The 25,307-nt window shown below is 40.3% G+C and overlaps 2 protein-coding genes across 7 annotated transcripts; one reads left to right on the top strand and one right to left on the bottom strand.

Annotated features, from left to right (window-relative positions):
* Nucleotides 1–299: 299 nt before the first annotated feature.
* On the bottom strand, nucleotides 300–18,062 carry LUC7L3 (LUC7 like 3 pre-mRNA splicing factor). 5 transcript variants are annotated; one of them, XM_082067293.1, is made up of 13 exons: nucleotides 17,858–18,061; nucleotides 12,067–12,133; nucleotides 11,332–11,371; nucleotides 10,959–11,103; nucleotides 10,111–10,185; nucleotides 9,901–10,005; nucleotides 8,742–8,903; nucleotides 7,991–8,274; nucleotides 7,298–7,458; nucleotides 2,306–2,446; nucleotides 2,095–2,200; nucleotides 1,604–1,669; nucleotides 300–751 (listed from the first exon to the last, which is right to left on the bottom strand). In XM_082067293.1, exons 1-12 carry the CDS (start codon nucleotides 17,954–17,956, stop codon nucleotides 1,645–1,647), a joined length of 1,410 nt encoding a protein of 469 aa, XP_081923419.1. In that variant the 5' UTR covers nucleotides 17,957–18,061; the 3' UTR covers nucleotides 300–751; nucleotides 1,604–1,644. The 5 variants fall into 5 exon arrangements, 4 of the variants coding, with proteins under 4 accessions (XP_081923419.1, XP_081923420.1, XP_081923421.1 ...); XR_014185550.1 differs by having other exon boundaries at nucleotides 1,604–2,200; nucleotides 17,858–18,062; XM_082067294.1 differs by lacking the exon at nucleotides 1,604–1,669.
* Nucleotides 18,063–19,559: 1,497 nt separating this feature from the next.
* On the top strand, nucleotides 19,560–25,227 carry ANKRD40 (ankyrin repeat domain 40). 2 transcript variants are annotated; one of them, XM_082067036.1, is made up of 5 exons: nucleotides 19,560–19,948; nucleotides 21,263–21,411; nucleotides 22,454–22,882; nucleotides 23,746–23,927; nucleotides 24,949–25,227. In XM_082067036.1, the coding sequence occupies exons 1-5, from the start codon at nucleotides 19,770–19,772 to the stop codon at nucleotides 25,087–25,089; spliced, it is 1,080 nt and encodes a 359-aa protein (XP_081923162.1). In that variant the 5' UTR covers nucleotides 19,560–19,769; the 3' UTR covers nucleotides 25,090–25,227. The 2 variants fall into 2 exon arrangements, with proteins under 2 accessions (XP_081923162.1, XP_081923163.1); XM_082067037.1 differs by lacking the exon at nucleotides 19,560–19,948 and adding an exon at nucleotides 20,024–20,428.
* Nucleotides 25,228–25,307: the final 80 nt, after the last annotated feature.

Below are 25,307 nucleotides of genomic sequence, written 5' to 3'. Positions count from 1 at the left end.
TGCTGTAAGTTAACTGCTTTATAGAGATTTAGGGCCTACATTTTTACTGCAAAATTTCTATAATTTCTCAACCAATTGCAGCATAAGCCGCACTTCTTAGGGACACAGAATCCAGCTGACATCTAACTGCTCAAAAACTAAGCCAGAAATCCTAACTCATGGCACCAGAAAAAAACAAAGCCATAGACAACAAAGAATAACTAAGCATCCAAATTAATGGACTAAGCTTGAAGACAGGAGTAATTTATTAGGAAAGAAACTTACTTAATATTAAACGTTCAATGACAGAGACAATCAAATTCGTAACAGAAATTCAAAGATACTTTATTTCCATTTCTCGTATATCAAGAAGCTAGGAATAGCTTAGTTGTAAAAATGGGATTCATTTTAGTTTGATTCACACAAATACTAAACATTTATTCTTGTGTTTTAAAGTCCAAGAATGAAAACTTGCAATTAAACACTGAGCAAGCCATGTGTTCAGGTTATGTTGGTTTCTTATCTTAAAAAGTCTTAAAGAAAAAAAAAGGATACAGGACTTATATTCTCAGTAGCATATGTGCTATTATCAACACATCTTTCTGAACTCTGGGCAAAACCACCAGTCCTGAATTAAATTTTATAAAAAAAAAAATTCTAACTCAACTTTATATTTTTCTACGCCACTACAGCTTTCTTTCACCTCATTTTAAAGCAGATCTTCAGTTTAAGCTCTCTTCCGCTGTCTTCGCAGACTCTTCATGTAGTAGTCCTATAATGCAAAATTTTGGGAAAACAGACAATTAGACAGCATTAAGAGCACTTAGTTTACCATTCCTATTTATTGGCCCAGTTGTTAGCTGTCATCTTAGCTCTACAAAGATGTCAACATTGCATATGACTGGCTTTAGAAGCAACAACGTAGCAATAATAGTTTAATAATCAACATTAACTGTTTAAGAGTTTCTAGCATAAATAATGAAACTACAGTAACAATTTATGTTGCAAGCAGCTCATTTATCAGCTGTACTCTCCATTGTTAGTTCCTTATTTCAGGAATACAACTACGACCTTCTGTAAGAAAGCTATGTCAAGAGTGGGGAAAAAACTTCAAGTTTTCCTTTTAATACAGTATTTGCATTTCCTATTATAGCTGTTTCATTTCCAACAAACAGTTTTCCAGCATACATCCCTGCCATGAACACTGACATCATTTGGTGGCATCTGTCTTAGTATTTACATTTGCTTTACAAGCCCGTTATCAGCCACTCCACTTCTCTGTACTATGGCTGACTGCAAATTCTCCTACACCGTAGGAAATTAATATTAAACACATACCTCTTAAAGACTTGAATTGCATTGAAAGTAACAAGGCGATTATTATGTAGTGTTTATTGCATTTTAAACTCTTTAAAGATATCTAATTCTGGGCAGCACTGCATCCCTACACACAGTTGAAAGAAAATTCCATTCTGTTAACATCAGATTTACAGTATTCACACAATACACAAAGAGTCCTTTGCACTATCTTGAAAATCAAAAACACAACAGTAAGCTTAAAGATTACAGGCAACAGCATTCAAACATGGATGTGGGTAGAGAAAGGAGTACCTGGCATGAGTACCTGCTTAGTTTGACTGAATCCTTGATTTTTAATTTGGCTTTTCATGGGCCGCTCACAACACCAACGCTGTGTGAGGTATGGTAGTCAGCTGCAATAATTCATAAACCCTACACTTCCATCAATCCAATGCTACTGGCTCTCGAGTTACAGAACAAACTGCATTAGAATGCAAGGCAATAAAGCAAAAAAAAACTAGAAACATCCTTGACAAAGAAATACTAGCAGTTTATATGAAAACAAAGTAGTCCAACATGTGCCTCAAATATTAAGTATTAAAGCAAAAGTTTCTGCTGATGTACCAACACAATATGGACTTAAATACAAAAACAGTTCAACTTTTTTTTTTTTAAAAAAAAACGATAACAAAATCCCTAACAAACAAAAAAGGATAATTAATTTTTCTATGGTGGGTATATTACAAATATGTCCCAAAGAGGCACACTAATGGGGGCACGAGTCTGCTACAAAATAGCTGAGACAAAACAATGTACCTCAAAATGTTTTGCAGGACTACACTGTCTTTTCCTTCAGAAGGTGCTTTAGTATGTCTTCTTACTTGGCTTAGTTCCATCTTCATCTGTGCATACTTACGCTGCACTGTTAAACAGTAACAAAAAGCCCTAATCAAAGTTTGAAATAATGCACTTACCTCTGTCTGATCTGAGGTCATATCAGATCAGTTTTAATTGGACTGAGTGTCACCTTCAGATTTTATGTCTTCACTGGTCCCATTGACCTCATTCTTAGTGTCACTCTCCTTCGAGTCTGTATTTGTGTCTTCACTCTGTTTTTCTCGACTACTGGACTTCATACTACTTTTTTTATCATCAGATCCCCTCTTTTCTGCCATGAAAGAAGACATTGACCATGGATTTCAAAGTAAAAACAAACATTGCACATGTGAGATATATTGCATACAAAATGGGACAATTACTTTCTATAGCAGTAGCAATAATAACAAGTTACAGAAATACGCTTCCGACTACCATGCTGGAATGGAGAGGGTACAAAAAAGGTCCAGGGGACAGCACAGGGTGGGGAAGAGAGGAGGACGGACAGAGCTCCTGATAGAGGCAGCTACTCTGTTGAAATACACACATTGGGGTAAGGAGGCAGTCAAGAAGTTAGGCAAACGTAATTATGGTGCACGGCTTCCTTACTTATCATGGGACTCTTTTTGTCCCCATTTATGATATGTATGGCCACCTTTGGTTTACAATTCTCCTTAAATGTGGTTCTTGAAAAGAGAATCAGGAAAGAGTGATGGGACAATGCATCAGTGTGCTATCAAATAAATCAATACTTGCCAATTTAAAAAACGAGCAGTCCCGAACAATCAAATACTTGTGGAAACAATATTAAGCAGTGCCAGCTTTGAAGGTGGGGATTGCAGTGACAATCTAAGTTAGCTTTACTGTGCAGTTATGTCACAGGAGCTGCACGCTTGTCTGCATTATTAATTATCAGTTCTATAAAAACAGCAGTCATTTATAATCCAGTCATTAAAAAGGTCTGGAGAGACAGTTTGCAAGATACATAAAAAGCACTATTTTCCAAAGAAAAAGGAACAGCAGGTGGGAAGGACCCCACAATTCCATCATGGATTGGAAACCTGACTGAAGAGTTTGCTACACGGCTGAAAAACTCAGCTTTTCCTCAATGATCTTCAAAGAAGGAAGGAAGTCAGAAGTAAAAATATTTCCATGGGAAGAAAAACATTCAGTCTTAGATCTGGGTGCCTCATCTGTAAATTCAGTATTCAAAATGTAATAAAAATACCAATCATTTCTGTATTCTTTCACACCATACTATTCAACCTTTGATCAGTAAAGACATTTAGGTGAGAAAAAAAAAAATCCAAAAAACCAACCTCTCGGATGTCATCATACAGAACAACATTCATTCTCTTTTTTCTGATTACTCCCTGCTAGCCGGGCAATTAAAATAAATAATATAAATATATACATATATATCCCCAACACAGGAGCACACAGACCGAACGCTCTGAAAAAGCTATTTTAAATAATGTTACCACCTAGACTGGCATAACACACTTTTATATTCCAGAAGACAAAGTGGAAATTAAGCTTTAAAAGAGAAGCAACATCCCAAGTTCTTTGTTTTAAAACAGACCACCAGAGGGAGGGGTAAAGCCCCCCATACAGGAATGAGGGCAACTGCCTAACGACAAGCACTACTGAGGTTCCATCTGAAGTGCACAGTGCTTGCGGAAAGCAAGCAGCGACGTCAAAAAGCTAACGGAAGAACTCATTAGTTTGTATCTGTCTGCCCTCGGTTTTGCAACTCCGCAGGTAGATTGCACTCTAACTAACCTTGTTAAAAAGTCTTCGTTTTGTGTCTTATAGGTATCTCCGATGCACACGTAGATCCACTGAGGAATAGTAGTCTTGTTTCCCCGCAGAGGACTAGTAGTCAGTCCAATAATCTTATCTTCTGTCCTATGTAGATATGGTAGATCTTAATAGCCCTATGGATGTGCAGTGTGTAGGGTTTTGTTCTGTCTTGTTTGTTGCTTGAATTTGGTCAGGAAGGATAATTTTATTCACAGTTAAAAAACTACTATTAAACTGTGGTATGAAAGATGAAACTCTTCTAAAAACTTTAATAATAAGATAGGTTTACCACAGCAAACCTCCAGTTTGTCCAAGCAGAACTGAGAAAGTGTATTCAACAAATAGTCCAATAACTGAACTTCTTTCAACTCCTGGAGTATCTGCAAGCAGTTAAGTTCCTCCACTGTATTGTCAATCAGTAAGATTTATTTATTTAAAAGCACACACAATTAGTTTGCTGTTGAAACTGTGTATATTATTTCAGCTGTGATCTATTAGGTATAATCACATAATATTGACTTTGCTTCCTGATTCAACACGTGCACATTTTTCTGATTGAGTTTGTGTGGGCAACTGAGATTTATTTTGTGAGAATTCTTACCAAGATAATGTGAATGGTTTTACTGTTCAGAGAATGCAAAAAACCCCATCAAACAGAATATCCAGTACTACTGAGGTTTGGGTGTTCTGACAGTATTGGCTGAGGTTTAATCACTAACATGAAAAACACGATCACAAATATAATTATTTTTATGTAAGTATATGACTCCAGATTAAGGAGGGTAAAGAGCCAAATTAAAGTGGTCTGGAGGCATGAAGGTACTTGCAGAACAGATGTTTCCTTTTTTCTTTTTAAAAAAACCCAACTATTTATTCCACCTACTCTAAAGTTAGTTTACTTAACAGTACTCGTGTTCTGCTGGTTTATTTTAAGCTAATGCTCAGCTGGTGTTTATGGCTGGCAGGCTCCCTCCCTTCAGCAAATATATCTGTTTCTGAAACCTGAGTCAGCAATTAAGTACTTCAGTGAACAAGAAGCCAGGACTTCTGAATTTTCGAAGTATAGCACTAATTTTATGTGTAATTAGTAGGCAAGTCTTGGGCAACTGTGCCTTGATTTTTTTCCTGTTAAAATCCGTGTTTATAAGTGGTTTGAGATTTCAAGATGAAAGGTACTACCAGGAGTAATTACAGCCAGGCCTTTGCTGCTTCCAATTGCAGATCAATAGTAGATATAAAGACAATTAGAATCAGAAGCCAATATTCCCAATGGAGCACTAAATGTAGGAAGTCTTAACTTCCACATTACTTCTTTTTGTACAAACTGCAGAGCAGTAGCCAGCCACACACTTCAGATACATGAAACTCTAAAGCTATTTACTTAACTACCTACAATGCCACAATGCAAACATGAGAATGGTGTTTACAGTTTCATCATAGAAATGCAATGCTTGCTTGTAAAATATCAGTTTGGGTTTTTTCCTTCCCCCTCCTTTTTTTTTATTAAAGATTTTCCCAACAAAGGGAAAAAACACAAACTTCTTCAGTGTTACAGTCCTGTTCTAAGGCCTGTTTGTGTTTCTACAAATGTTATGGTTACATAGTCAAAAAACGTAATTGATTTTCCCAGATGGAATTTTCATCACCGCTCATAGCATCATCTCACTGTTCTCATTTCTGGAGGAAGAAAGTAGCAAGCAGCAAATAAAAGGCCAGCAAGGAAATCAGTCAAGTTAAAACTACAAATATTGAGATGCTGAAGAAAATTCACTAGCTCCTCTACCTACAGAAGTATTAAGGAAAGAACTGAAAAGCCATTAAGCTCAAAACCAGACCAAATTTGAATAAATAAGAACACATTTATATGCATAGACAGACACAGAATACTGAATAGGACATTCTTGACTAATACTAGAAATCTTTTCATAAAGTAGGCAAAAAAGGCACAATATCAGGTAGAAACGAAGTAACAAATGGACAGATATAGGCTACAGTACTGAATCTGAGTTTAAACACTATGCATCAGTTCCACTGCCAGTGAGCCAGCAGTGAAAAACTATTTGCTTATAAAGGGCAAAGCAAAATGAGAAAAGAATCAATACTAGAGCTGCACTGTAGCATAAACCAGAGAAATGAAAATGGTCCAAGGAAGTCAGGCAAGAAAAATACACAAATCTTTACCAACATTTTGGGAACTAATCTGCTGGATAAATAAGGAAAAGTGTGGGTAGTGCAAACAGGCCTGTGCAATCCAGAAACACACACAGAGCACCTTTCATTCCAGAGAACCTCAAAAGTACCTTAGAAATAGAAGAGAATTGTTTCATCTGTTCCTGCTGCTCAGCTGTAACAATGAAGCGGGGCGGCTGTTTCAGACTGGACACTAGTCAGCGCGCCAGAGCCAGCAGTTTAAGCCAGAACTTACTATTACATTCCTCCAGAAGTTTCAAAAGACTTTTAAAGGAGGGAATTTAGCAATAACAGTGATTTAGTATCTATTTATGGAATTTGAATCTGTAGCGTTCTCTCAAATAACTCTTTTTAATCCTATAATACTTAAAGGTAAAACTTGTGAACATCAGCCCTTTGATGAAGCAGTGAGTCACCATCAATGTTTTTGTGCATGGCACATACTGCCATAAAGTGTTCCAAGGACTAATTCAGTCTCACCTGAAGTGACAAAGCAAATCTCACTTCATTTTAAAAAAACAGCAACAAAGGGGAAGGATGGAGGAAGAACAGGAGATTGGGCAGAGAGCATAAAATTGTAATTTAGAGAATTAAAGAAATCCTGCAAGATTTATCTTGGACTGCATTCACAGATTAGGAAAAAAAAAAAAACAAAACCCAAAAATCTTTAAAGCACTGTTGAAATAAAGGAAACATGATACTGTGGAGAAGTAATAGATGGTACAAGTGAAAAGCCAGCTACCTATCTCCCACAAAACATGTATCAGGAAAAGGGTAATTACAGAAATTAACAGTAGGAACAGAAGAAATTCACTCTTAGGAAACTGATTACAGTCTTATGTTTTTAAAGGTAAATAGTAAACAGGTCTTAATATACATCAAAATCCTCGCAAAGTAGTAAGCTTTTAATAACTACTGTAACAGGTAAGAGGTGGACACTGGGGTGTACGTATGTAGGCACGTGCATTAACAATAACTGGAATTAGTAAAAGGTTTCAAATTGGTTAACAGCAACATATACAGCTTATAAAACCAGATCTGATGCTAGGAAGAACTTTCAGTCACTCATTGAAAGACTAACAGCTTTTGAGACTTTAGGGAAAGATTAATTTCAGAACTTGATACAAACTCAGTTTTCACACAAACATACCTTTTTCTTTTGACTTCCTGTCTTGTTCTCTCTCTCTGCTTTTGCTTCTGTGCTTGTAGGATTTCCGATCCCGGCTTTTTGATCGTCTCCTGTCCCTGCTGCGAGACCTATGTTTTCTTTCTGATCTATCATGACTTCTGCTTCTTCTTCGGTCACGACTCCTGAACATTCAGAGAAAATTTCAAAATCGTAAATGTCAGCTGGTATTTTCTAACTCATAAGATAAAACAGTAGCATTTTCTAATACACTGATTATTTGCAGAAAACAAATAGTTAAAACAAGCCTTAGGATACCGTATACAAATATTTCTCAAGACATAAGACCTGGCTTCATATTGCTGTCTTCATTTACCCACACATTCAACCATGCAGCCTAAAAATATCCACTACTGCGAACTAAAGACCAACTTAAGCAAAAACAGAGACAATTTTCTTTGGGAGCATTTGTCTACCCAAAGGTCCCTCGGAAGACTACTGCCACCACAGTGGTGTCATCCACTTCCAAAGCGGAGAGAAAACAGTGAACACACAGCAAAACTTGGTTATCCTTCGAACCGGTAAAGTTTGTCTTCACTTACAGATGAGAACAGTGAAGGTAACTAATCAGTGATGTGACCCAGGCTGACAGATCAAGCCCTCTCAAGATTTTTACATTTTGCAAAGTTACAGGAAAACAGACACACACACACGTACCTGCTTCGCCTCCTTTCTCTGCTTCTTGATCTTTTGTGGTCTCGTGAACGGCTGCATCTTCTGTCAGACGTTCTGCTTGAATGTCTACTCCGTGAACGACTCCTTTTACGTCTCTCTCTATCACGAGCCCTCTCTTTTTCCTTTTCTTCTTCTTCACGTCGTCTCTTCCTTTCCCGCTCTTCTCTTTCCCGTTCTCTCTCTTTCTCTCTCTCTTCTCGTTCTAGTTTCTCTTTTTTTAACCTTTCATCACGATCGGGTTCTTCTGTTCTTTTCCGTAACTTTTCCTTAAAAAAAAGTTCACAGAAAGAAATGAAGATTAATTAACATAAATCATTCAATATAACTTAGTTTATACATTCTGGGGATGTAGAAGTTTAAACTTTTATAATATTTCAGGATTTTTTTTCCAAACAAAGGATGGCCTACATAGAAGCACTTTCTAAAATCCTTGAAACAGAAATCCTTTTTCTTGCAGAATTCTTTTGCTTGTCATTCTCATACGATAGTGCTTTACAAAGGCCATAAAAAATTCCCACCTCGATTTACATCTTTGCTTTATCTAGTATAATCACATATGACAAAGAACGTCAGTGCAAGCACAATGCTAAATATGCAGTGGGATTCCATTTAATTTTTATATACCATCTTTGGAGTATTTCACCCACTTGACAAAGTCCACTGGACAGCCTTTTGTTTACCATCAGAAGCCTCCAAGCAATTTTTTCTGTTCAGTAACTGAAGAGATGCTTACTTTTAAATCTTCTACAGTAGCTTTTATTTTGGCATAACCCATGTGCTGCTTTCCCATCAAGTGGTCATCTACCCTGGACTGTGCATCTCCTACAATTAAAAAGGCTCCACAAACTTCACAAACTTCCATTTGCTTTTCTTGGGCTGCAAAGCTCTCAATTGTCTGCAAAAGAAAAACATATGAGAAAGTAAAAGATAAGTTTTAACCAGAAGCCAGTGAAGAGGTTTAGAACTTTATTGTTACTGTTGTCAAATCCCAGGTATTAGTGAAAACTGAAAATCATAACAGCATGCTAGGATGAACAAGGCAAAAATAGGCTACGTGTGTTCATTCCACATAAGCCACAAGGAAAGAGTCAATTAAAAAACACACAAAACACACTTTATTCCTCACTGCAAAGATACATCATATCTGCAGCTTCCTTACAATCTTGGCATTAAAGAAAATAAAAATCAGTTCTCTCTTAAAATGATTTGGCATCAACTGAAGTGTATGGAGCTGCAAGATAACCATGGAATATGTTTCAAGGAATGAAAATGGCTAGAATATCCCATGAAGAAATACAACAAGGAACACTGGGCTGCCATTTGAAAGGATGATGGTGAAATTAATTCACTGTTTCAACAGACATATGAGAAATACATTGGAATTTCAACATAAACCCAAGTGGTTATTGCTGTGCAATGTTCATGAATCATATAGTGTGGATACAAACACTAATGCCTGAAAACCTTTAAGAACTCTGAAAAAATAAAACAAGAATCACAATTTGGGCATATTATTAGACACCAACATATAACGTTTAAACTTAAAGTCCTTTCTGTTGACAGGAACTTGCTACTTAACACATTACCTCTGGCTTCTGTAGCTGTCAAACAGATGCCTGTCTCATTGTGGAGACTACACAGCAAAGTCCAATTGAGACTTGGACTAGAATAAGATGCAAGCTCACCTCCGGGACTGCTGTGTAAATAACTTTGTAATCTGTGTGCATGAAATTGACTCTGAAGGTAGCATACTACATCAACACACTGGACTAACACACTTAAATGTCATGTTACTGTCTAATGAATTCTGCACAGAACTTGTATGCCACCCGTGTAAGGATGAAGTTGCACCATATTTTGAAATGTCTGACAGAATGACAAACATTACTCACAGAAGTTGTAGATCTCAGCAATTCTCTCTCTTCCTTTAACTGTTCAACAAGTTTCATCATTCCTTGTGCCTCTTCCACTTTCCCTTCTGAACCTAGTTCTTCAATCTAAAGGACAATAAAAAACAATTATAATTTTTAATAAAGTAACAAGAAGATATCTCTCTTACAGGGGGTAAAAAACAAACAAACAAACAACAAACCAAACCTCACCTGTTGTAGAAGTACATCAATTTTGTCAGTTAACACCTGAATCTTCTCTTCATTTTTACCAGTAGGTCCCGCTCCCTGCCAAAAAGTACAAGTGTTTGTTTTGGTTGGTTGGTTTTGTTGTGGTGTCTGGTTTTGTTTGCTTTTGTTAAAATAACTTTGAAAAACACAAATGTATGTCTTCTCATATTCCAGAAACACTTCAGGAATAAAATCCTCCTGCCTCTTCTCCCATGAAGGCTTACTAATAACAGTCTAGTCTAACGCAAAACACTCCTCAACACAGCTTACCCGACTCTTGCTGAATGAAGAAAGTTCTAATCACACTAATTCCTCCTAAATCAACAAAAACATTTGAGGCCCTGGCCCATAAAAGGTAAGACATCTGAATTCAAAGTCCTAAATTTAAACTCTGAAACTGCCATGCAGCTATTATGTATCTTTGCAGACATTCAAGTATGACTTACAAGTTCCGTGGGCTCTGAAATTCAACTTCTGAGTATAAATGCAACAAAAATCTCACTTAATCCAAAACATACTTGTTTGTAGCGTCCTCTCTGTAGACTGCCAGAATAGACTTAAAGCCGCTTCCCCCACAACCTTTGCTCTACTCCACAGCCAATAACTCTCTTGACTACAGATACTGTCCACAGCTCCTTCTGAAGCAACTGGACTTTGCACAGAACACTCAGTGCAGCAAAAAGGAGCAAGACTACCCTAGCAGTCAGGAAACTGTCTCAGAGCACGGGCCACAATCAAATCCAGCGTATTTTACCCAAAGAGACATGGTAAAGAGAACATGAATATGCTATCTAGAGGAAAAATTGCATCAATGATTCTTGCAGACTCACCCCAGAAGACTGTTGATTCTGTGACAGTGCCAAACGAGCGTGGCCTCTTCGAATCCTGCGTTCTACCTCTGCAAGTAAGCTTTGTAAGTAGCGTAAGAAATCTCTTTCATAGCCAACTTTCATAAAACGAGAGCTCTTCTCATACCTGGTAAAATATTTAAAAAATGAAAGCTCATGTCACTCCCTAAGATACAAAAAATACCAAAACCTCCAATGTTATAAATTCTTGCTCAAGGCAAGAGAATATTATGTATTTAAACAAAAGTTCGGGTAAATCAAAAAGCCATTAAATTCTCACGGTTGGGTAGCTTTAGAGACATTTCAAGCATCTTAGAGACGCTATTTGTATTAACATATCAATCAACATACTTACTGTTTACGGAGATTTTCGTCATGAATTTTTTCACAAGGACCTAAAAAGACCACACAAAAAGTTTAAGCTCACATTCTTGGATGTTGCATTCACACTCCATCAGGATTTGTTTGTGCACCACGATAGAACAGAGCTATAAACACTTCCCAGAGACTTTTATGCCTGCTTTTCTGCTTCCTTTGCTTAGAGTTTGAAAGACACATTGAAGGAAAAGAATGCCAATATGGTTTAGTAATTATAAAACCAAAGGAGATTCTGAATGACATATAAAGTCTTCACATAAAATAGAATTTTCAGATCAAATTCTACATCAGGAAAGCTACACAAATAAAAGAATAACTTAAACCAAAACAGGAAATACGACATATGAAGGGTAATTCCAACAAGCATTTTCTAAGCTCCAGACAGTGTTTTTTGTAATGAAGAACTGGATAGTTAAAATGTTGATCTCCAGAGCAAAGTTAGGAGGTATGTGGCCTGAGTTCATGAAGGTACTCATGTTAAAATTACCCACCCTCTACAGCTTATCAAACTCTTAAATGGATGTGGAATATATCTGAATAAATATTGCTCTTAACATACTACATCACTGGCAATACTTTACAAAAAAAAAAAAAAAAGCCTATTTTCAAAGTGTTTTGGCAGAGCATTAAACAATAAACATCTAGGTTGCAGACAAGAGTTCAATTGTAATTACATGTAAGTGAAGAAAAATTACAAGACTTATAGACTTACCTAAATCAGAACGGGTATTTGTAAATAATTCAGCTGGGCAAAAGCCGCAAAGGTAGTATTTACAAACCTAACAGAGAAGAAAGAAACAGGCATCATTTTTTTTTCCCCATGAATTGGCAATTTTAGGTATTCGCTTCTATTTTCTAAAATAGGGTGAAAAAAATCCCCTTTGTACACTGCAAAATTCCTTTTTGATAGCAGAAAAATACCACCAGAAAGTTAGAAAAATACGCCTACCTGTTAGTCTAGCCAGTAAAGACTTAGCATATGACGGGATAAAACCAGCTTTTGTTAAAAAGATTATTCATGGGTATGGGCTTAGCTAGTCAAATTGGTCAGTTTCTGAAGTTCATACACAGAAATACCTCCTGTCTATCCATCGGAATGGCCAAAATATAAAATCATAAATACTTTCACCCCTAACTTCATAAGCAAATAACTAATTCTTCAACAGACCCTTGCCATAGATGTGACTGCAATTAGCGTAAGTGCCAATCCAAAACTAGCCTGGACATTCTTCTGACATCTCTTTTATGTTACACCAGTTTCTAGTATCTGGTAAATCTATTAATCGCTACTGCTCATTACAACCTAGGTCTAACGCTCTCATATATACTCTGGACAAAAGATCTGCAATTTATTATTTCCCAAGATACATTTTGACATATTTTAACAAATGGGGGTGAGGAGAGACACCCAAAACCGACCCCACGCCAACACCTCACTGAAATGCCTGTCACACTACTTGATCAAATTAGATCAGTCTGATTTATTTTTCCATACTAACTGCCAGACTGCAAATCAGACTACAGAAGTTAAAATTGGACTGACTGTTTTACAGATTGAACAGAAAAACAATCAAGCCATGGACATGAAAAACAAATTCTCTCTTATTACATAGCTTGAATACTTCTCCCCCCATCCAGGTTAGGACACTGTGGCACCAATCTGAAGCAACTTAGGAAGAATAGTTAAGAAAACACCACACACAAAATCACACATCTTTTTATTCTCAGGAAGCAAGGAGAAAGCTACTGGACAAAATGTGGCTTCAGAATCTGGTCTCTTCTCTGAAAGCTGCAATATCTCCTGTTTTAATATCAAGTTGTTTCAAGGGAGCAGTTTCTGGGATGAACTCCCGTACTAGTCAATAGAAATATAATTTCTCTCTCTCCTTCATTTTCTCATATGAAATATTAGGGTCAGTGAAATGACATTTCCCCTCAAAAATTTCAGAGATGGATTAGACAATTTCCTAAGACATAGCAAGTACAGTAATAACGGTCTGACCATATTATGTTGTAAAAAAAGAGTTGTAGAACTCTTTCAGCTCAAAAACTATGCAAACTGGCCTGTAACTGCTTTGAAACAAGTACCAACAAAAGGAGCAAAGGAAAAGTTATTAGAGGCAGAAGTATGATGAAGAAACAACAGAACAACCAACAAACCACAACACCAGAAATAATTAAAATTATTTTATGAAGTAGCACCGCTAGGAAAAGCCTCCTCTTATGAGCTGACAGTTACAGCCAAAACCCATAGTTACCAATATTAAAATATGCAGCTTAAATGTGTGCCACATATTTTATTAATTATTTATATATTTTAAAAATCCAACAACAAAAACCACACACACTGAAAAGATGCAGTAATTTTCTCCTAACTAGCTCTGGATGCTATGGTACCTAGTGAATTCACTGACATTCACTCCTAATAGGCAGCCTGCAGAGAAATACTTAGATGAGAGTGGTTCAGACTGGTTTGTCTGCAGCAATTTTCTCCCTCTCTCATACCTATTTCATTATGCTCTTCAAGTGATTTTGCTTCAACAGAAAAACATTACTTGAGAGAATCTTTGCTGCTATCTTGAAAGATATCACTGGGGCTTAGCTTCACGGTGTGATGAGCTGTAGGTGCCGGTCAGCTGCATGTAAGAGTTGGCCTTAAGTCATCAATGATGAGTAAGAACAGAAAGGGCCAAGAAATGGCTGCAGCATCACAGACCCACTAAAGGACTGAGACAGAGGTGATACACTTCAAATGCATTACTCATCCATGGCTTATCAGACTGCTGCACTGAGCAGAAGTCAGAAGTGATATGGAAATATATTCCATATTTGCAGAAACAGAGCAACAGGCAGTTAAGTATGGACATTTACCTATGCAGGAACAAGCACTTACTCCTGTTTGCCAAATTATTTTGATGATTCCACTACCCAGAACGTATAACAGAGAGGACTGTTACTGTCAAATTATCACAGCCATAGCTTGTGTCTCAGAGCCTTCAGACTCTCACATTTTGATAAGAGACTACAACAAATACAGACAGACACTGGAACTTCAAACTTCTTCACCTCAAATTCACTAATCCTTGAAATCTCTTGGAGGTGGGAAAGTCATATCTTTCACCTCAAAGCTTTCCTACATAAATTATTGACAGCTTTATATCAGTAATACTTCTAAATTAACATGTTCCTCTTCTGCAATAAATTATTTACTGATGAAGATGTATCAGTATAACTGTAAGAAACAATTATGTAAGCAAATTCATTCAGGCAGATAATTCCTAGCAAAAAAGCTGAGAATAAAATCCAGCAGGTTGTGGCTTATATACCAAAACCTAGAAAATTTGAACTTTGAAACCACTGAAGTTCATAAATAGCTAATACCATCAAATAATAATTTATATAGAGAACCTACATTTTGAGAACTGCATTCCAGTCAGAGATAACTGCTCATAATCATTTGTCCATAACAGCTCTCCATCCTTTGCCACTTTCTGAAAACACTGAATTCACTTTGAAGTAACCATCACAATGTCAGGAGGGATGGGCAGTCACTGCTGGGCTTTCTTGTGCTACAGAACAGCCTCAGAACTCTTACGCAATTGCTGTTTCCACATTAACTTCTCTCGTATAGGTGGTATATTAAAGCGAGCATGTGTGAATCAATGAAATTACTGTTCCAGAAATATACTTTGTCTATGGATATGACAGTAAGCAGAAAAACTAAAATATATGATACTAATAATTTCCTCCTGCATACAAACCAGAAAGCCTTTATAGCAAAACTAGAATTGATCATCTAAGGGCATGTTGCAATACTGAAATATACAGCAATTGGGATTTCAGTTTTTTTGAGATTAAAGGCTTTAATCATGTCAATGTTTTAAAGTAAGAACTTAAGCTCAACAAACAACTTTACAATATATGATCTATGTGTTTCATTAGAACTGCAAATAAATGCTCAGCTATCACACGCTCTGCTTCCACACCTCCAAAACAACCTCCTCGTCTTTTATTTCACTGCATCTTCCATGTGGTTTTTATATTCTCCTAAATAAAATTTACAAATTATAAATAGAGATGATCTTGTTTTGATAACCTTCCGTATCTAAAACTGATGAAATGTGACTTAAAATCCTAAACTTTTGTATGAGCAATACATGCTTACAATGAAAAAGCTACATGTTAAAGTATGTCTGATTTTATAATTAATGACATTAGCACATGTATTTCATCTGAAAAGCAAAACAGTGGTCAAGTACATGAATTATGTTACTATCTGAACCTTATCTGAATTTCCTGTCTTCTAAAACACGTCAGCATTGCAAATTTAATCTTTAGGTGATGCAGGAAGTCAAAGTGAAATACTTCTTAACAGCGTTTGTTTTTTTTATGAACTCATCAGTTAACTACAGGAATCTATTAAAACATTCCTTTCAGAAAGGCTGCATTTCATTATGGTCTGATACACTTAATAAACGGAAGCAGAGCAAACAGCAGCAACTCCTGCGAGACTGAAGGAAGGCTCAACCCTAAGGCTGTGAATCTTCCACTGGCCTCAGACACAGGACAGCTCTCCACTTCCTAACTCATCAAAGGAGGACTGGGAAGAAGAGACAAGGCCCTGTTTCTGAAAAAAACAAAACTGAACAACATTTAAAGACACATTCCTATGCTTAGAGTCAATCTCTTCTGCCTAAAATTGAAAAATTTGCTCATTTGAAGATGAAGTCATCTGACTTGATTAAGGAGAATGAGGCAAAAAAAAAGAAAAACCTCAAGAAAAAAAATCTCTCACCTTAAGAAATAAACCAAAACAATCCCCTACTCTATTCTACCTGGACCAACTTGGCTCAAGCCATTTAGTTCACATTTCAAAAGCTGAACAACTCCTTATTTTGAGTTGAGGATCAGAAGAAAATTTGTAACTGAACATCTAATTGAATAATGATATTTGGTTAATAAGAGAAGTCTAGGAAAACATTAAGAAGGTCATGAAAACTTCCTGAACTCCCAATTTCCTCCTGACGTGCACAGCTTACCTACAGAGCAGCATTTTTCAAGCCGGGGGGAAAGTTCCTTGTACTTGCAAAATCTAAGGCAAGACCGATATTTGCCCTCGTCTCATGCATTCCACGACAATTTAAAACATGCATTATCCATCTTTAAAATGATATAACGCTTGTCAGAAAACGAGAAATTCCCACCTCTGTGATTAAGATGTAATTTAAAATAGCCAAAAGCAAGCACTTCTCCATCCTCCCAATTTAACAACATCCCGAGAAAATACTAAGGGAAGGGGCTAAATGGTTTTTGCAGCTTAAACTACAGAAATTCCCATCACACAGGCAATAAATAAACTATTGTAACCGTAACAATTTCTTTTAACATATACTGTAACTCAAAAAATATATCATGCATGAGGGAAAAAAACATATTTCAGCAGCATTTCTCCCAAAGAAGCAGCTATAGGAACTTTAAAAGTACCACTGATTTATTTGTGAAATAACTTACAATACAACTATGATGGATGTCACTAAAAGTCATCAGTCATTAAGACACGACCATCCCTGGGGAGAAACACCACTTCAAAATAATAGTGGCAACAATAATAATAATAGCAGTAATAATACAAAAAGCCTTGTTTTAATTGTTTATTGTAGAAACTTAATAAATCACCACATTAACAAAAAATACATGAGTACCACTAAACAATATACTGTTTAGGTTATCCCCCCCAGGAGCTTTGACTAAAGCAGTGCAGAAGGAATCAAGCTTTTCTTAGCAAAATCCTCAGTTTCAAAAGTCTTATGGCTCTTCCTTGTGCTACGACCTCCAGACAGTTCAGTATGTCTGTGCTCTTGTGTTTCTTTCCCCAACACCCCACTCAGGAAGAGATCCAAAGACACTTGTCTTCCAAACTAACATCTGCCTCATCTCTCTTGGTGCAAACCAGCAGGTTTCCACTCCGAAAAGCAAAATTCCACAATCCCCACCCCCCAAACCATGATTCTTCTTTTTCACCACGGGAGATCTCAGCCACCAACAGGCCTCTCACAAACCCCTATTCCCGTTTATCGACGCTCCGTGGAGAACACGCCACCGCCAACATCAACCCAAACACCAACCCAAACACAAGGCCTCCCTCCTCCCCGCAGCCCAAGAACAGCGCAAACCCTCCCGCACAGGATCCTCCTCCCTCCCGGCCGCTCGATTCCTCCTCCCCGCCTCACGGTTCCGCGAGGTTCCCGCGCAGCGCCCGGCCCGGCCCAGCCCGCCATGCAGGAGCCCGCACCAAGGGCCCGGCCCGCACCAAGGGCCCGGCCCGCGGCCCCGCCAAACCCGGGGAACCCTCCAGCCCCACAGCCTCATCCCTTTCCCCCAGATCCTGCTGTCCCCGGGCCGGGAGGAGCTGCAGGCCCGCACCCGTGTGGCTACGACAAAAACCCCGGCCCTGCGAGGGGGATGGGAAGGAGGGAGGGGAGAGGCGGCCCCGCTTCACTCACGCTCTCATGGTCCCACCGCACGTTGCTGCGCTTCTCATCCGGGGCCAGGTTTCTGTCCCGGCCCATAAGCTCATCTAGGAGCTGGGCGGCCGATATCATCTTGTCCTCCTGGCCGAATCCCCCCCCCTCACCGAACACCGGCTGCTCCTCTACCACCGCCTCCTCTCCCCAACCGGCCGCGCCGCCGCTGAGACTGACAGAGACAAAATGGCGGCGCGGCGGCTCGCCCTGCCCACAATGCACCGCGCGCCCCTCGCCGCCTCTGGGGCCTGGCGGAGCGCGGGCCGGGTCCGCCGGCGGGCGCGCGTGGGGCGGCCGCCGCCTCCTCCTGCTCCTCACACACCCGCGGGGACCGGGAGCCCGCGGAGGCAGGGGCGGCTCCTGGCTCGAGATGAAGGCGGGGAAAATGGGGATGGGGCTGGTCCGCTTCCCGCGGGCCGGCTTGAGAGTGTCATCGTGTGCACAGGCACTGAGGGGCCTGATGCTGAGGTGGTGCTGAGGGGGTAACAGCACCACCGGGAAATAACTCCACTGAGAAATGGCGCACGGTGTGAGGGACACCAGGAGCCGCACAGGACGGTGTCCTGCCCCGCGGGGCGTCACGGTCCCCTCAGCTCCCTGGCAGGGTCAAAGGCACCGAAGCCATCCATGACACACAGTTAATGACCCCCCGAGTGCCTCCAGCAGTGGGTATTCCCTTAGGAACTCTACCTATACATTGGGAAATAAAGCCTCAGATCTAACAGAAATCTTACGGTTTAATCTTGCAGCTGGTTTCTGCTCATGTCATTGGCTTTTTTTACTTTCTAGATGTGACTTTGTACCTTTAGTGAATATCACTAAATATCAGCTATTTCCCAGTTTCTCAAAATCATTTTGATCCTCCTGTGTGAAAATAATTGAATTTTTAATTAAATTATATCTCGTTAAGAACTCGAAGTGTCTATTAGTGCCGACCCTGTAAGCCCCACAGGACTCACGGCAGCCTTGCTCAGCATCACCGAGGGCTTCGGGAGCATCTTTTACAGAAATTGTCCATAACACCTCCCGTACGCAGCGCTATAAGGCGCCACAAAGTTCTTTCAAGCTTTGCGATTATGTAATGATTTAACAACCCACTGGAACTCTTGGCAATGCAATAAAACTTGTATGAATTTTCAGTGTTAATATGCTCCAGTCTGGGGCTCAGGGGTGGGATGGGATGTGGGTGTTTGCTTTAGAAAACGGGGGCAGAACTGGTCTGTGTTTTGGGTTTATTATATTGCTCGAAGTGTCTCAGGAAAGCAAACAAGTAAACTGGAACGGAACTACTGCACAGTTCCCGTGTGTGCCAGCACAGCTGCACAGAGCAGACTGGAGTAGAAATGGCCAGCAGGCTGCCTGGAGTTTGGAATTATTATTTTGACTTTTTATAGTTGTGAAATTTTTACCAGCTCTTCTCTTTCCCGTACTTTGGCTTAGGATGACTCTACAATGACAAAACCAGCTTTTCTAAGTAAGCAATGCAAATCACAGGGATTACGTGTCATCTTTCCAGTTGATTTGCAGGCAGATGTTGATTTTGTTATTATTGGTTTGGGGTCGTTTTTTTTTTTATTTCACTGAGAATGCTCAAACATTTCCCAGACGGGATGCACAATTCCAGAGCCTGCAAGGATAAATATCGGGGCAGGAGACGCTGTGCGTTACGCAATTATATCAGATGGCTTCCCGGTGCCTTCGGGAGTGCCCGGTAAGTCACCGGGGCCGCGGCTCCCGGGCCCAGCTCGGAGCCGGAACCCGATGCCACGGCCGGGGGTGTCACCGCTAATAGAGTCCCCCAGCCCGGCCCCCTGCGGGGGTGACACTGCTGTGCCGCCAACTCCACGCTGCCTCCGCCGCTCGTTCCCCGGGGCCGGTGGGTGCACGGGAGATGAGAGATCGGCCCGGCCTGGAGGCCGCCGGGGGCCGCGGCGAGATGGCGGCTCCGTGCGCTGAGCGGGAGCGGCAGGAGCGGCTGAGGGAGGCGGCGGCGCTGGGGGACGCGGAGGAGGTTCAGCGGCTGGTGGAGCTGGGGGTCAGCCCCAACTCCCAGAACGAAGTCAACGGCTGGTAAGGCTCCTCCGGCGGGGTCCCCTCCCCGGGAACGCTCCCTACCCCGGCCGGGCTCCGTCCCCGCGGGGCTCCCCCCGGTAACGCTCCCCCTCGCTGGGACAGCGATCGCTCCTCAGGTTTCCCAGCGCTAACGCTGCCGTGAGTTCGCTCTTTCGCATGAAATGCGAATTAGTTTGAATTTAGAACGAAATGAAAAGGTCGGTCCACTGCCCGATGCCTCACAGAATCCCAGAGTGTCAGGGGTTGGAAGGGACCTGGAAAGCTCATCCAGTGCAATCCCCCCATGGAGCAGGAACACCCAGATGAGGTTACACAGGAAGGTGTCCAGGCGGGTTGGAGTGTCTGCACAGAAGGAGACTCCACAACCCCCCGGGCAGCCTGGTCTAGTGCTCTCCCTCTGTAGACATCTGTGATGCAGCCGGTAACCGCCGGCACCCACCTCCTGCTTGAATCCTCCGGTGTCTGCTGCTGCTCCAGGTCACTATGTTGTTACTCTATATTGTCATATCTATCTATCTATCTATCTATCTATCTATCTATCTATCTATCTATCTATCTATCATCATCTATCTATCTCTATCTTTTGGAAGGGCATGCTAGCAGCCCCAACTCAGGCAGTCAAAACACAAACCTCAACTCGCCAATTTGTGTTCAGGTCTAACCAGAAACACTTTTTATTAACTCCTAAATCAGGTTTGAAAATTCCTTTTCCAGCAGGGAACTCGCAGGTTGTTTCGGTGATAGAGGTTAACGCCTTGGTTTTGACACCTCATTCAGATACCACCCGACAACACTGGAACTGTGACTTTTCTTTAATAGACACTTGCACAAGTGGGCAAAGAACTGTGCTTACAAACCATGCTTACAGGATTTTAAACATAATTTACTTTGCAAAAAGTGCAAGTCATTGTGCTGACAGCATTAATTAAAAAGTAAAAATAGCATCCTAGGGAAGTGTCCATATATAGATACACACAGAAGTATTTTAAGTACACGTTATTCTTTCAGAGTTTAAAATTGCATATGCAAGCCTTCTGGTTTTTATTTTCTGGAAAAGTTAATAGCCTAATAAGTGACAAATTGAAAAAATCTTGAACTTCAAAAATACTATTGTGGTTCTTTGGTATCCAGAGCATTAGAGCAAGGGAAAACTACATCAGCAGGTGTCACTGCAGGCTCCAAAACCAGCGTAAACTTCCAAGGAAGGTTGCAATTAAAGTCTTTTTTGTGCTAGACGTGCTTTAGGTCTTGTTCTTCTCATAGGCAGCAAGAGTTAGGATTTCACACAGTGTTACCGTTTTCCATGCGCAGGACTTGTTTGCACTGGGCATGCAAGCGCAACCATGCTGCGGTGGTGGCTTACCTGCTGCAGGCCGGCGCTGACAAGGACATCCTCACCGCGAAAGGGGAACGGGCGGCCCAGTTAACGTCCAGGAGAGAGATAAGGAAGATTTTGGGAGGTAAACGTGTTGGCTGTGCGATACGATTCCCAAAGACTTAGTAAAAAGGTGTTTAAAGCACGTACACGCTGATCTTTATTCTGCATGAGACTGTGTTTGGGTTTTAGCAATAACTGTGACTCGATTTCCAGAGTGTTTACTTGGTAAGAAATGGAAGTTTAAGGGAAGAGTGCTACCAACAAAGGGCACATCCAGCTAGCCAAACTTTTTTCTAAACACTGATAAATTAGAAAAACTGTGTTTTGAAACATGCTGTGGTTAAACCAGCGACAGATAGGTGCAGTTTCCTGTTTTCAGAAGAGTAACAGGAGAAATTCAAATTTGTGTGAAGCCCTTATATGAGCACCACCTCATTTTCCCAGTGTTCTGTGGAGCTTAGACACTGTGTTGAATAAATGGAAAATTAGCAGCCCAGAGAAACAGCTCATTAGAGGACACTGGTAGAGCATTTTTATCGTGTTTTGTAACTGTTGGAGTGGAGTAAGCTTTGCTGCTAGAGGTGATAAGTAATTTGAAATGTGGTCGATTAACAACCTCATCCCTCCCTTTGTATTCCCTTGTCTGTGTTTGTTTTCATTATTGTCTCCCAGCTGTTGAATTGGTAACGTTTCAGCTCTCCCAGTACAGCATGTTCTTCTCCCTTTATCCCTGGCTTTAATATCGAACAACATATTACCCTTTGTTTTTCATTGCCTTATACATTATGAAGACGATACCATTATACCACCAGAGACCGTGTTAAAACGTGCTGGCTACGGATTAAAACAAAACGAAACTATTGCAGTGTTTAGAAGGAAATAGCACCCCCAGAATTACTGGGATCAGACTCTGCTTTTGTATTTACTGTATTGCAACACCTAAGCACAGTTCTTTTTACTGCAGAAAAACAGCATAGTGCTTTTGATTCATCTTTTATCCTGTGATGCTTTCAACACTCCACTCCCTTGCCTTAAAAGGAAAGAAAAAAAGAAACTCCACAGTGCAATAGCAATACTTAGTATTTTCCTCAGTCTCGGAGAATGTTGTTTTGTTTGTTTTACAGTGGAAGATGATGAACTCCCAGCCTTAAAGAACGATTTGGATCTGCCAATCATCCCTAATTACCTGGCTAACCCACCTTTCCCTTATATTTATAACACCATGAGCAACAGCATTCCGGATCCCTCTCTCAATGGGAGTATCTCACACTTCGAATCACGAGATACTGACTCTTCTTCCCGGCCTGATGCGGAGACCTGCCCAGTTGCACCAGTACAGCATGGGCACGCTGCTCCGGATGCAGCAACGTGCTCCAAACCTGCCGTGCAGAGAGCTCCGCTCTACCAGGGCGCTGTGTCCTTGTGCCGAAATCCCCCGTCGCCCGTTGGATCAAATCCGGCTGCACCACAGCAGGAGAACGGCTCCTGCCCGGGGCCTGTGCCAGCGTTTCAGCCGGTTTTCTTCACAGGAGCTTTTCCACTTAATATGCAAGGTAACAGTAAAGTCTCTTCTCACTTTGTCTTAGAACTTCTGTCACCTTGGGCAGTGAAAATGAGGGTAACAGGTAATTGCAGCACTGCTGCAGATTTTCACTTTCCCATCCTTAAGCATTCAGGGAACATCTGAAGGCAATTAAAGAGGTAGATATCCCATTTCTGCCGGAACTGTTATTAGAACATTGATGAAAACATTTGCTGTTTGTCTCAAATGCTGTAAAAGCATACAGACACCAGGGGAATCCAGTTCTCTAAATAGCATACTCCAACCTTGAAATAAAGAACGTGAGTCAGCAGCTGGTGAGCTCGAGAGACCCTCCCACGGCTCAGCCTGCAGCCCCGTGTCTCAGGTGAGCTGCTACAGGAGCCGCCGTTTCTGCGGGTAAATGTTGCCTGCCCAAAGACGGAAATCTAGAGTTTCCATTTCAGTTCAGAGTTTCGTTCTTGAAATAAAAGCTGTTCTGATGCCACGAATTGGCAGTGAGAAGTTAAAAGAATCCATCTGAATTGTAGTGCCTGATGCCCAGAAGAATTAGAAAACAATAAAAGCAATCTTGGATTGCTGAGGAAATTAAGGATCAGTATAATCTTCTGCTTTTAAGTTAGCTTAAACCTAGTAAGATGAGTATTCACACAAAGGTTCATACATGCATATGCACACACTGATTAGATTTGTGATGATTTTTTCATACAGGTCGATGAAAGTCAATCTAATGAAAATTGTGGTCATACAAGTCCAGATGTTCTTGTACTGATACAAAGTCAGTAGAACATAGAAGTATTTGGAAGTTAGTATAAAGATATATTTTCCAATTCCTTTATACATCTGCCTATTAATATACCTTTTTATTTCTCATAGAACTGGTGCTTAAAGTTAGAATACAAAACCCTAATCTTAGAGAAAATGACTTCATTGAAATTGAACTGGACAGACAAGAACTGACCTATAAGGAGCTGCTCCGAGTGAGTTGCCGTGAGCTGGGTGTTAACCCTGAACACGTACAGAAGATCAGAAAATTACCAAATACAATGTTAAGAAAGGTAAGAACTCTAAAATTTGGGAGGTGCAGTGACTTATAGAAAAGATTTTTAGGTTACCATTAAAAAGGAATAATTTGTTGGTCATCTGCATAGGCTCATGTTGAAAAAAACAAACCAACCCCAAACTAAAGCAAAACCAGAACACCAACACGAAACAAACAAAAACCCCCTCAGCTTTAGTAGTTGTTTGGGGTTTTTTTAGAAAAAGGGTTCTCAAGTTTCCTGATCATTTCCCTTCACAAACATTTGGTGTTGGGCCCAATTAATATCTGATTGCTCTATTTCACTCCTCAATGGAGTGCAGCACCACACCCCCTGGACCTGTCGCAGCTCTTCTCAGCCCAGTGTCCCAGTGCAGCAAGGACTGGATGGAGTCCTTTCAAAAAACCAGACGGATGTCTCAGAATTACTCTGAGCGCAGGTCTCTGAGTGTTAACGAGCTTTTCGCTTCAGTGACACTCAACCTGTGCAGCAAACAGACCTGCTGACCTGTTGTGCCGGTGCACCGCTGACCTTTCTTTGGGTCTCAAATCCTTCTTGAGCACTGATGGCGTCAGTCGTGGAGCTGATCTGATTAACAGACTTCCCTGTTGTGCATCTTCACTGACTATAAGACGACTTATTCGTTGTTGCTCAAGCAGCAAGGGTGTCTGCCCGTGTTCTCCGCAGACCCCAAGCCAGCTGCAGGCAGGACCTACTTGGGCAAAGGCAGGAATTAAGTTCATGACTTTCTAAGAATTACCAAAGGGGAAAAAAAAAGGAGCTGGGAGTGGCATGCAGTAGATCTTTACAAGTGTAATTCCTCACTGTCAGTACTGCATTCCTTCTAAAAATAGACCGAAGTGAGTAGGTGAATAGGATCCCAGAATAAATATAAGATGCAACAGGATGTCCGCTTTCCAGTTTACTGGTCACATTTCTAGATTAAGACATAGCTTGTATTAGTCTGAGCCTATTTTTTTTTACTTACAAAACTGAACAGATGGTTTATTGCCTAACAAATTATTGTATTTATTTAAAGGACAAAGATGTTGCAAGGCTACAGGATTTCCAAGAACTGGAGCTTGTTCTAACAGTAAGCGACAAACACTCACTTTTCAGAGTCCCAACGCTTTCTGAACGGAGTGGTTATAACAAGAAGGCATCCGAACTGACATATTAATTGCTTAAAGAATAAAACAAAAGATTTGCGTCTCTCATTTTAAAATTACATTTGAAACACAGTATCTGTAAGGGCTAACAATGTGAAAAAAAAGATCTATTTTGTTAACCTGGAAATAAACTGAAGATGTTACGCACAGTTACAGCCTCTAGTTAATCTAAGAGTAATTAATCTGATATGAAAGTAGCTTAATGCAAAGCAAGTATTGGTGAAACTGT

The sequence above is a fragment of the Streptopelia decaocto genome, assembly GCF_964273445.1.
Source record: "Streptopelia decaocto genome assembly, chromosome: 16".
Lineage (NCBI taxonomy): Eukaryota > Metazoa > Chordata > Aves > Columbiformes > Columbidae > Streptopelia > Streptopelia decaocto.
Note: the sequence above shows the minus strand (reverse complement) of the source record. Positions and strands in the feature narration are given on the sequence as shown.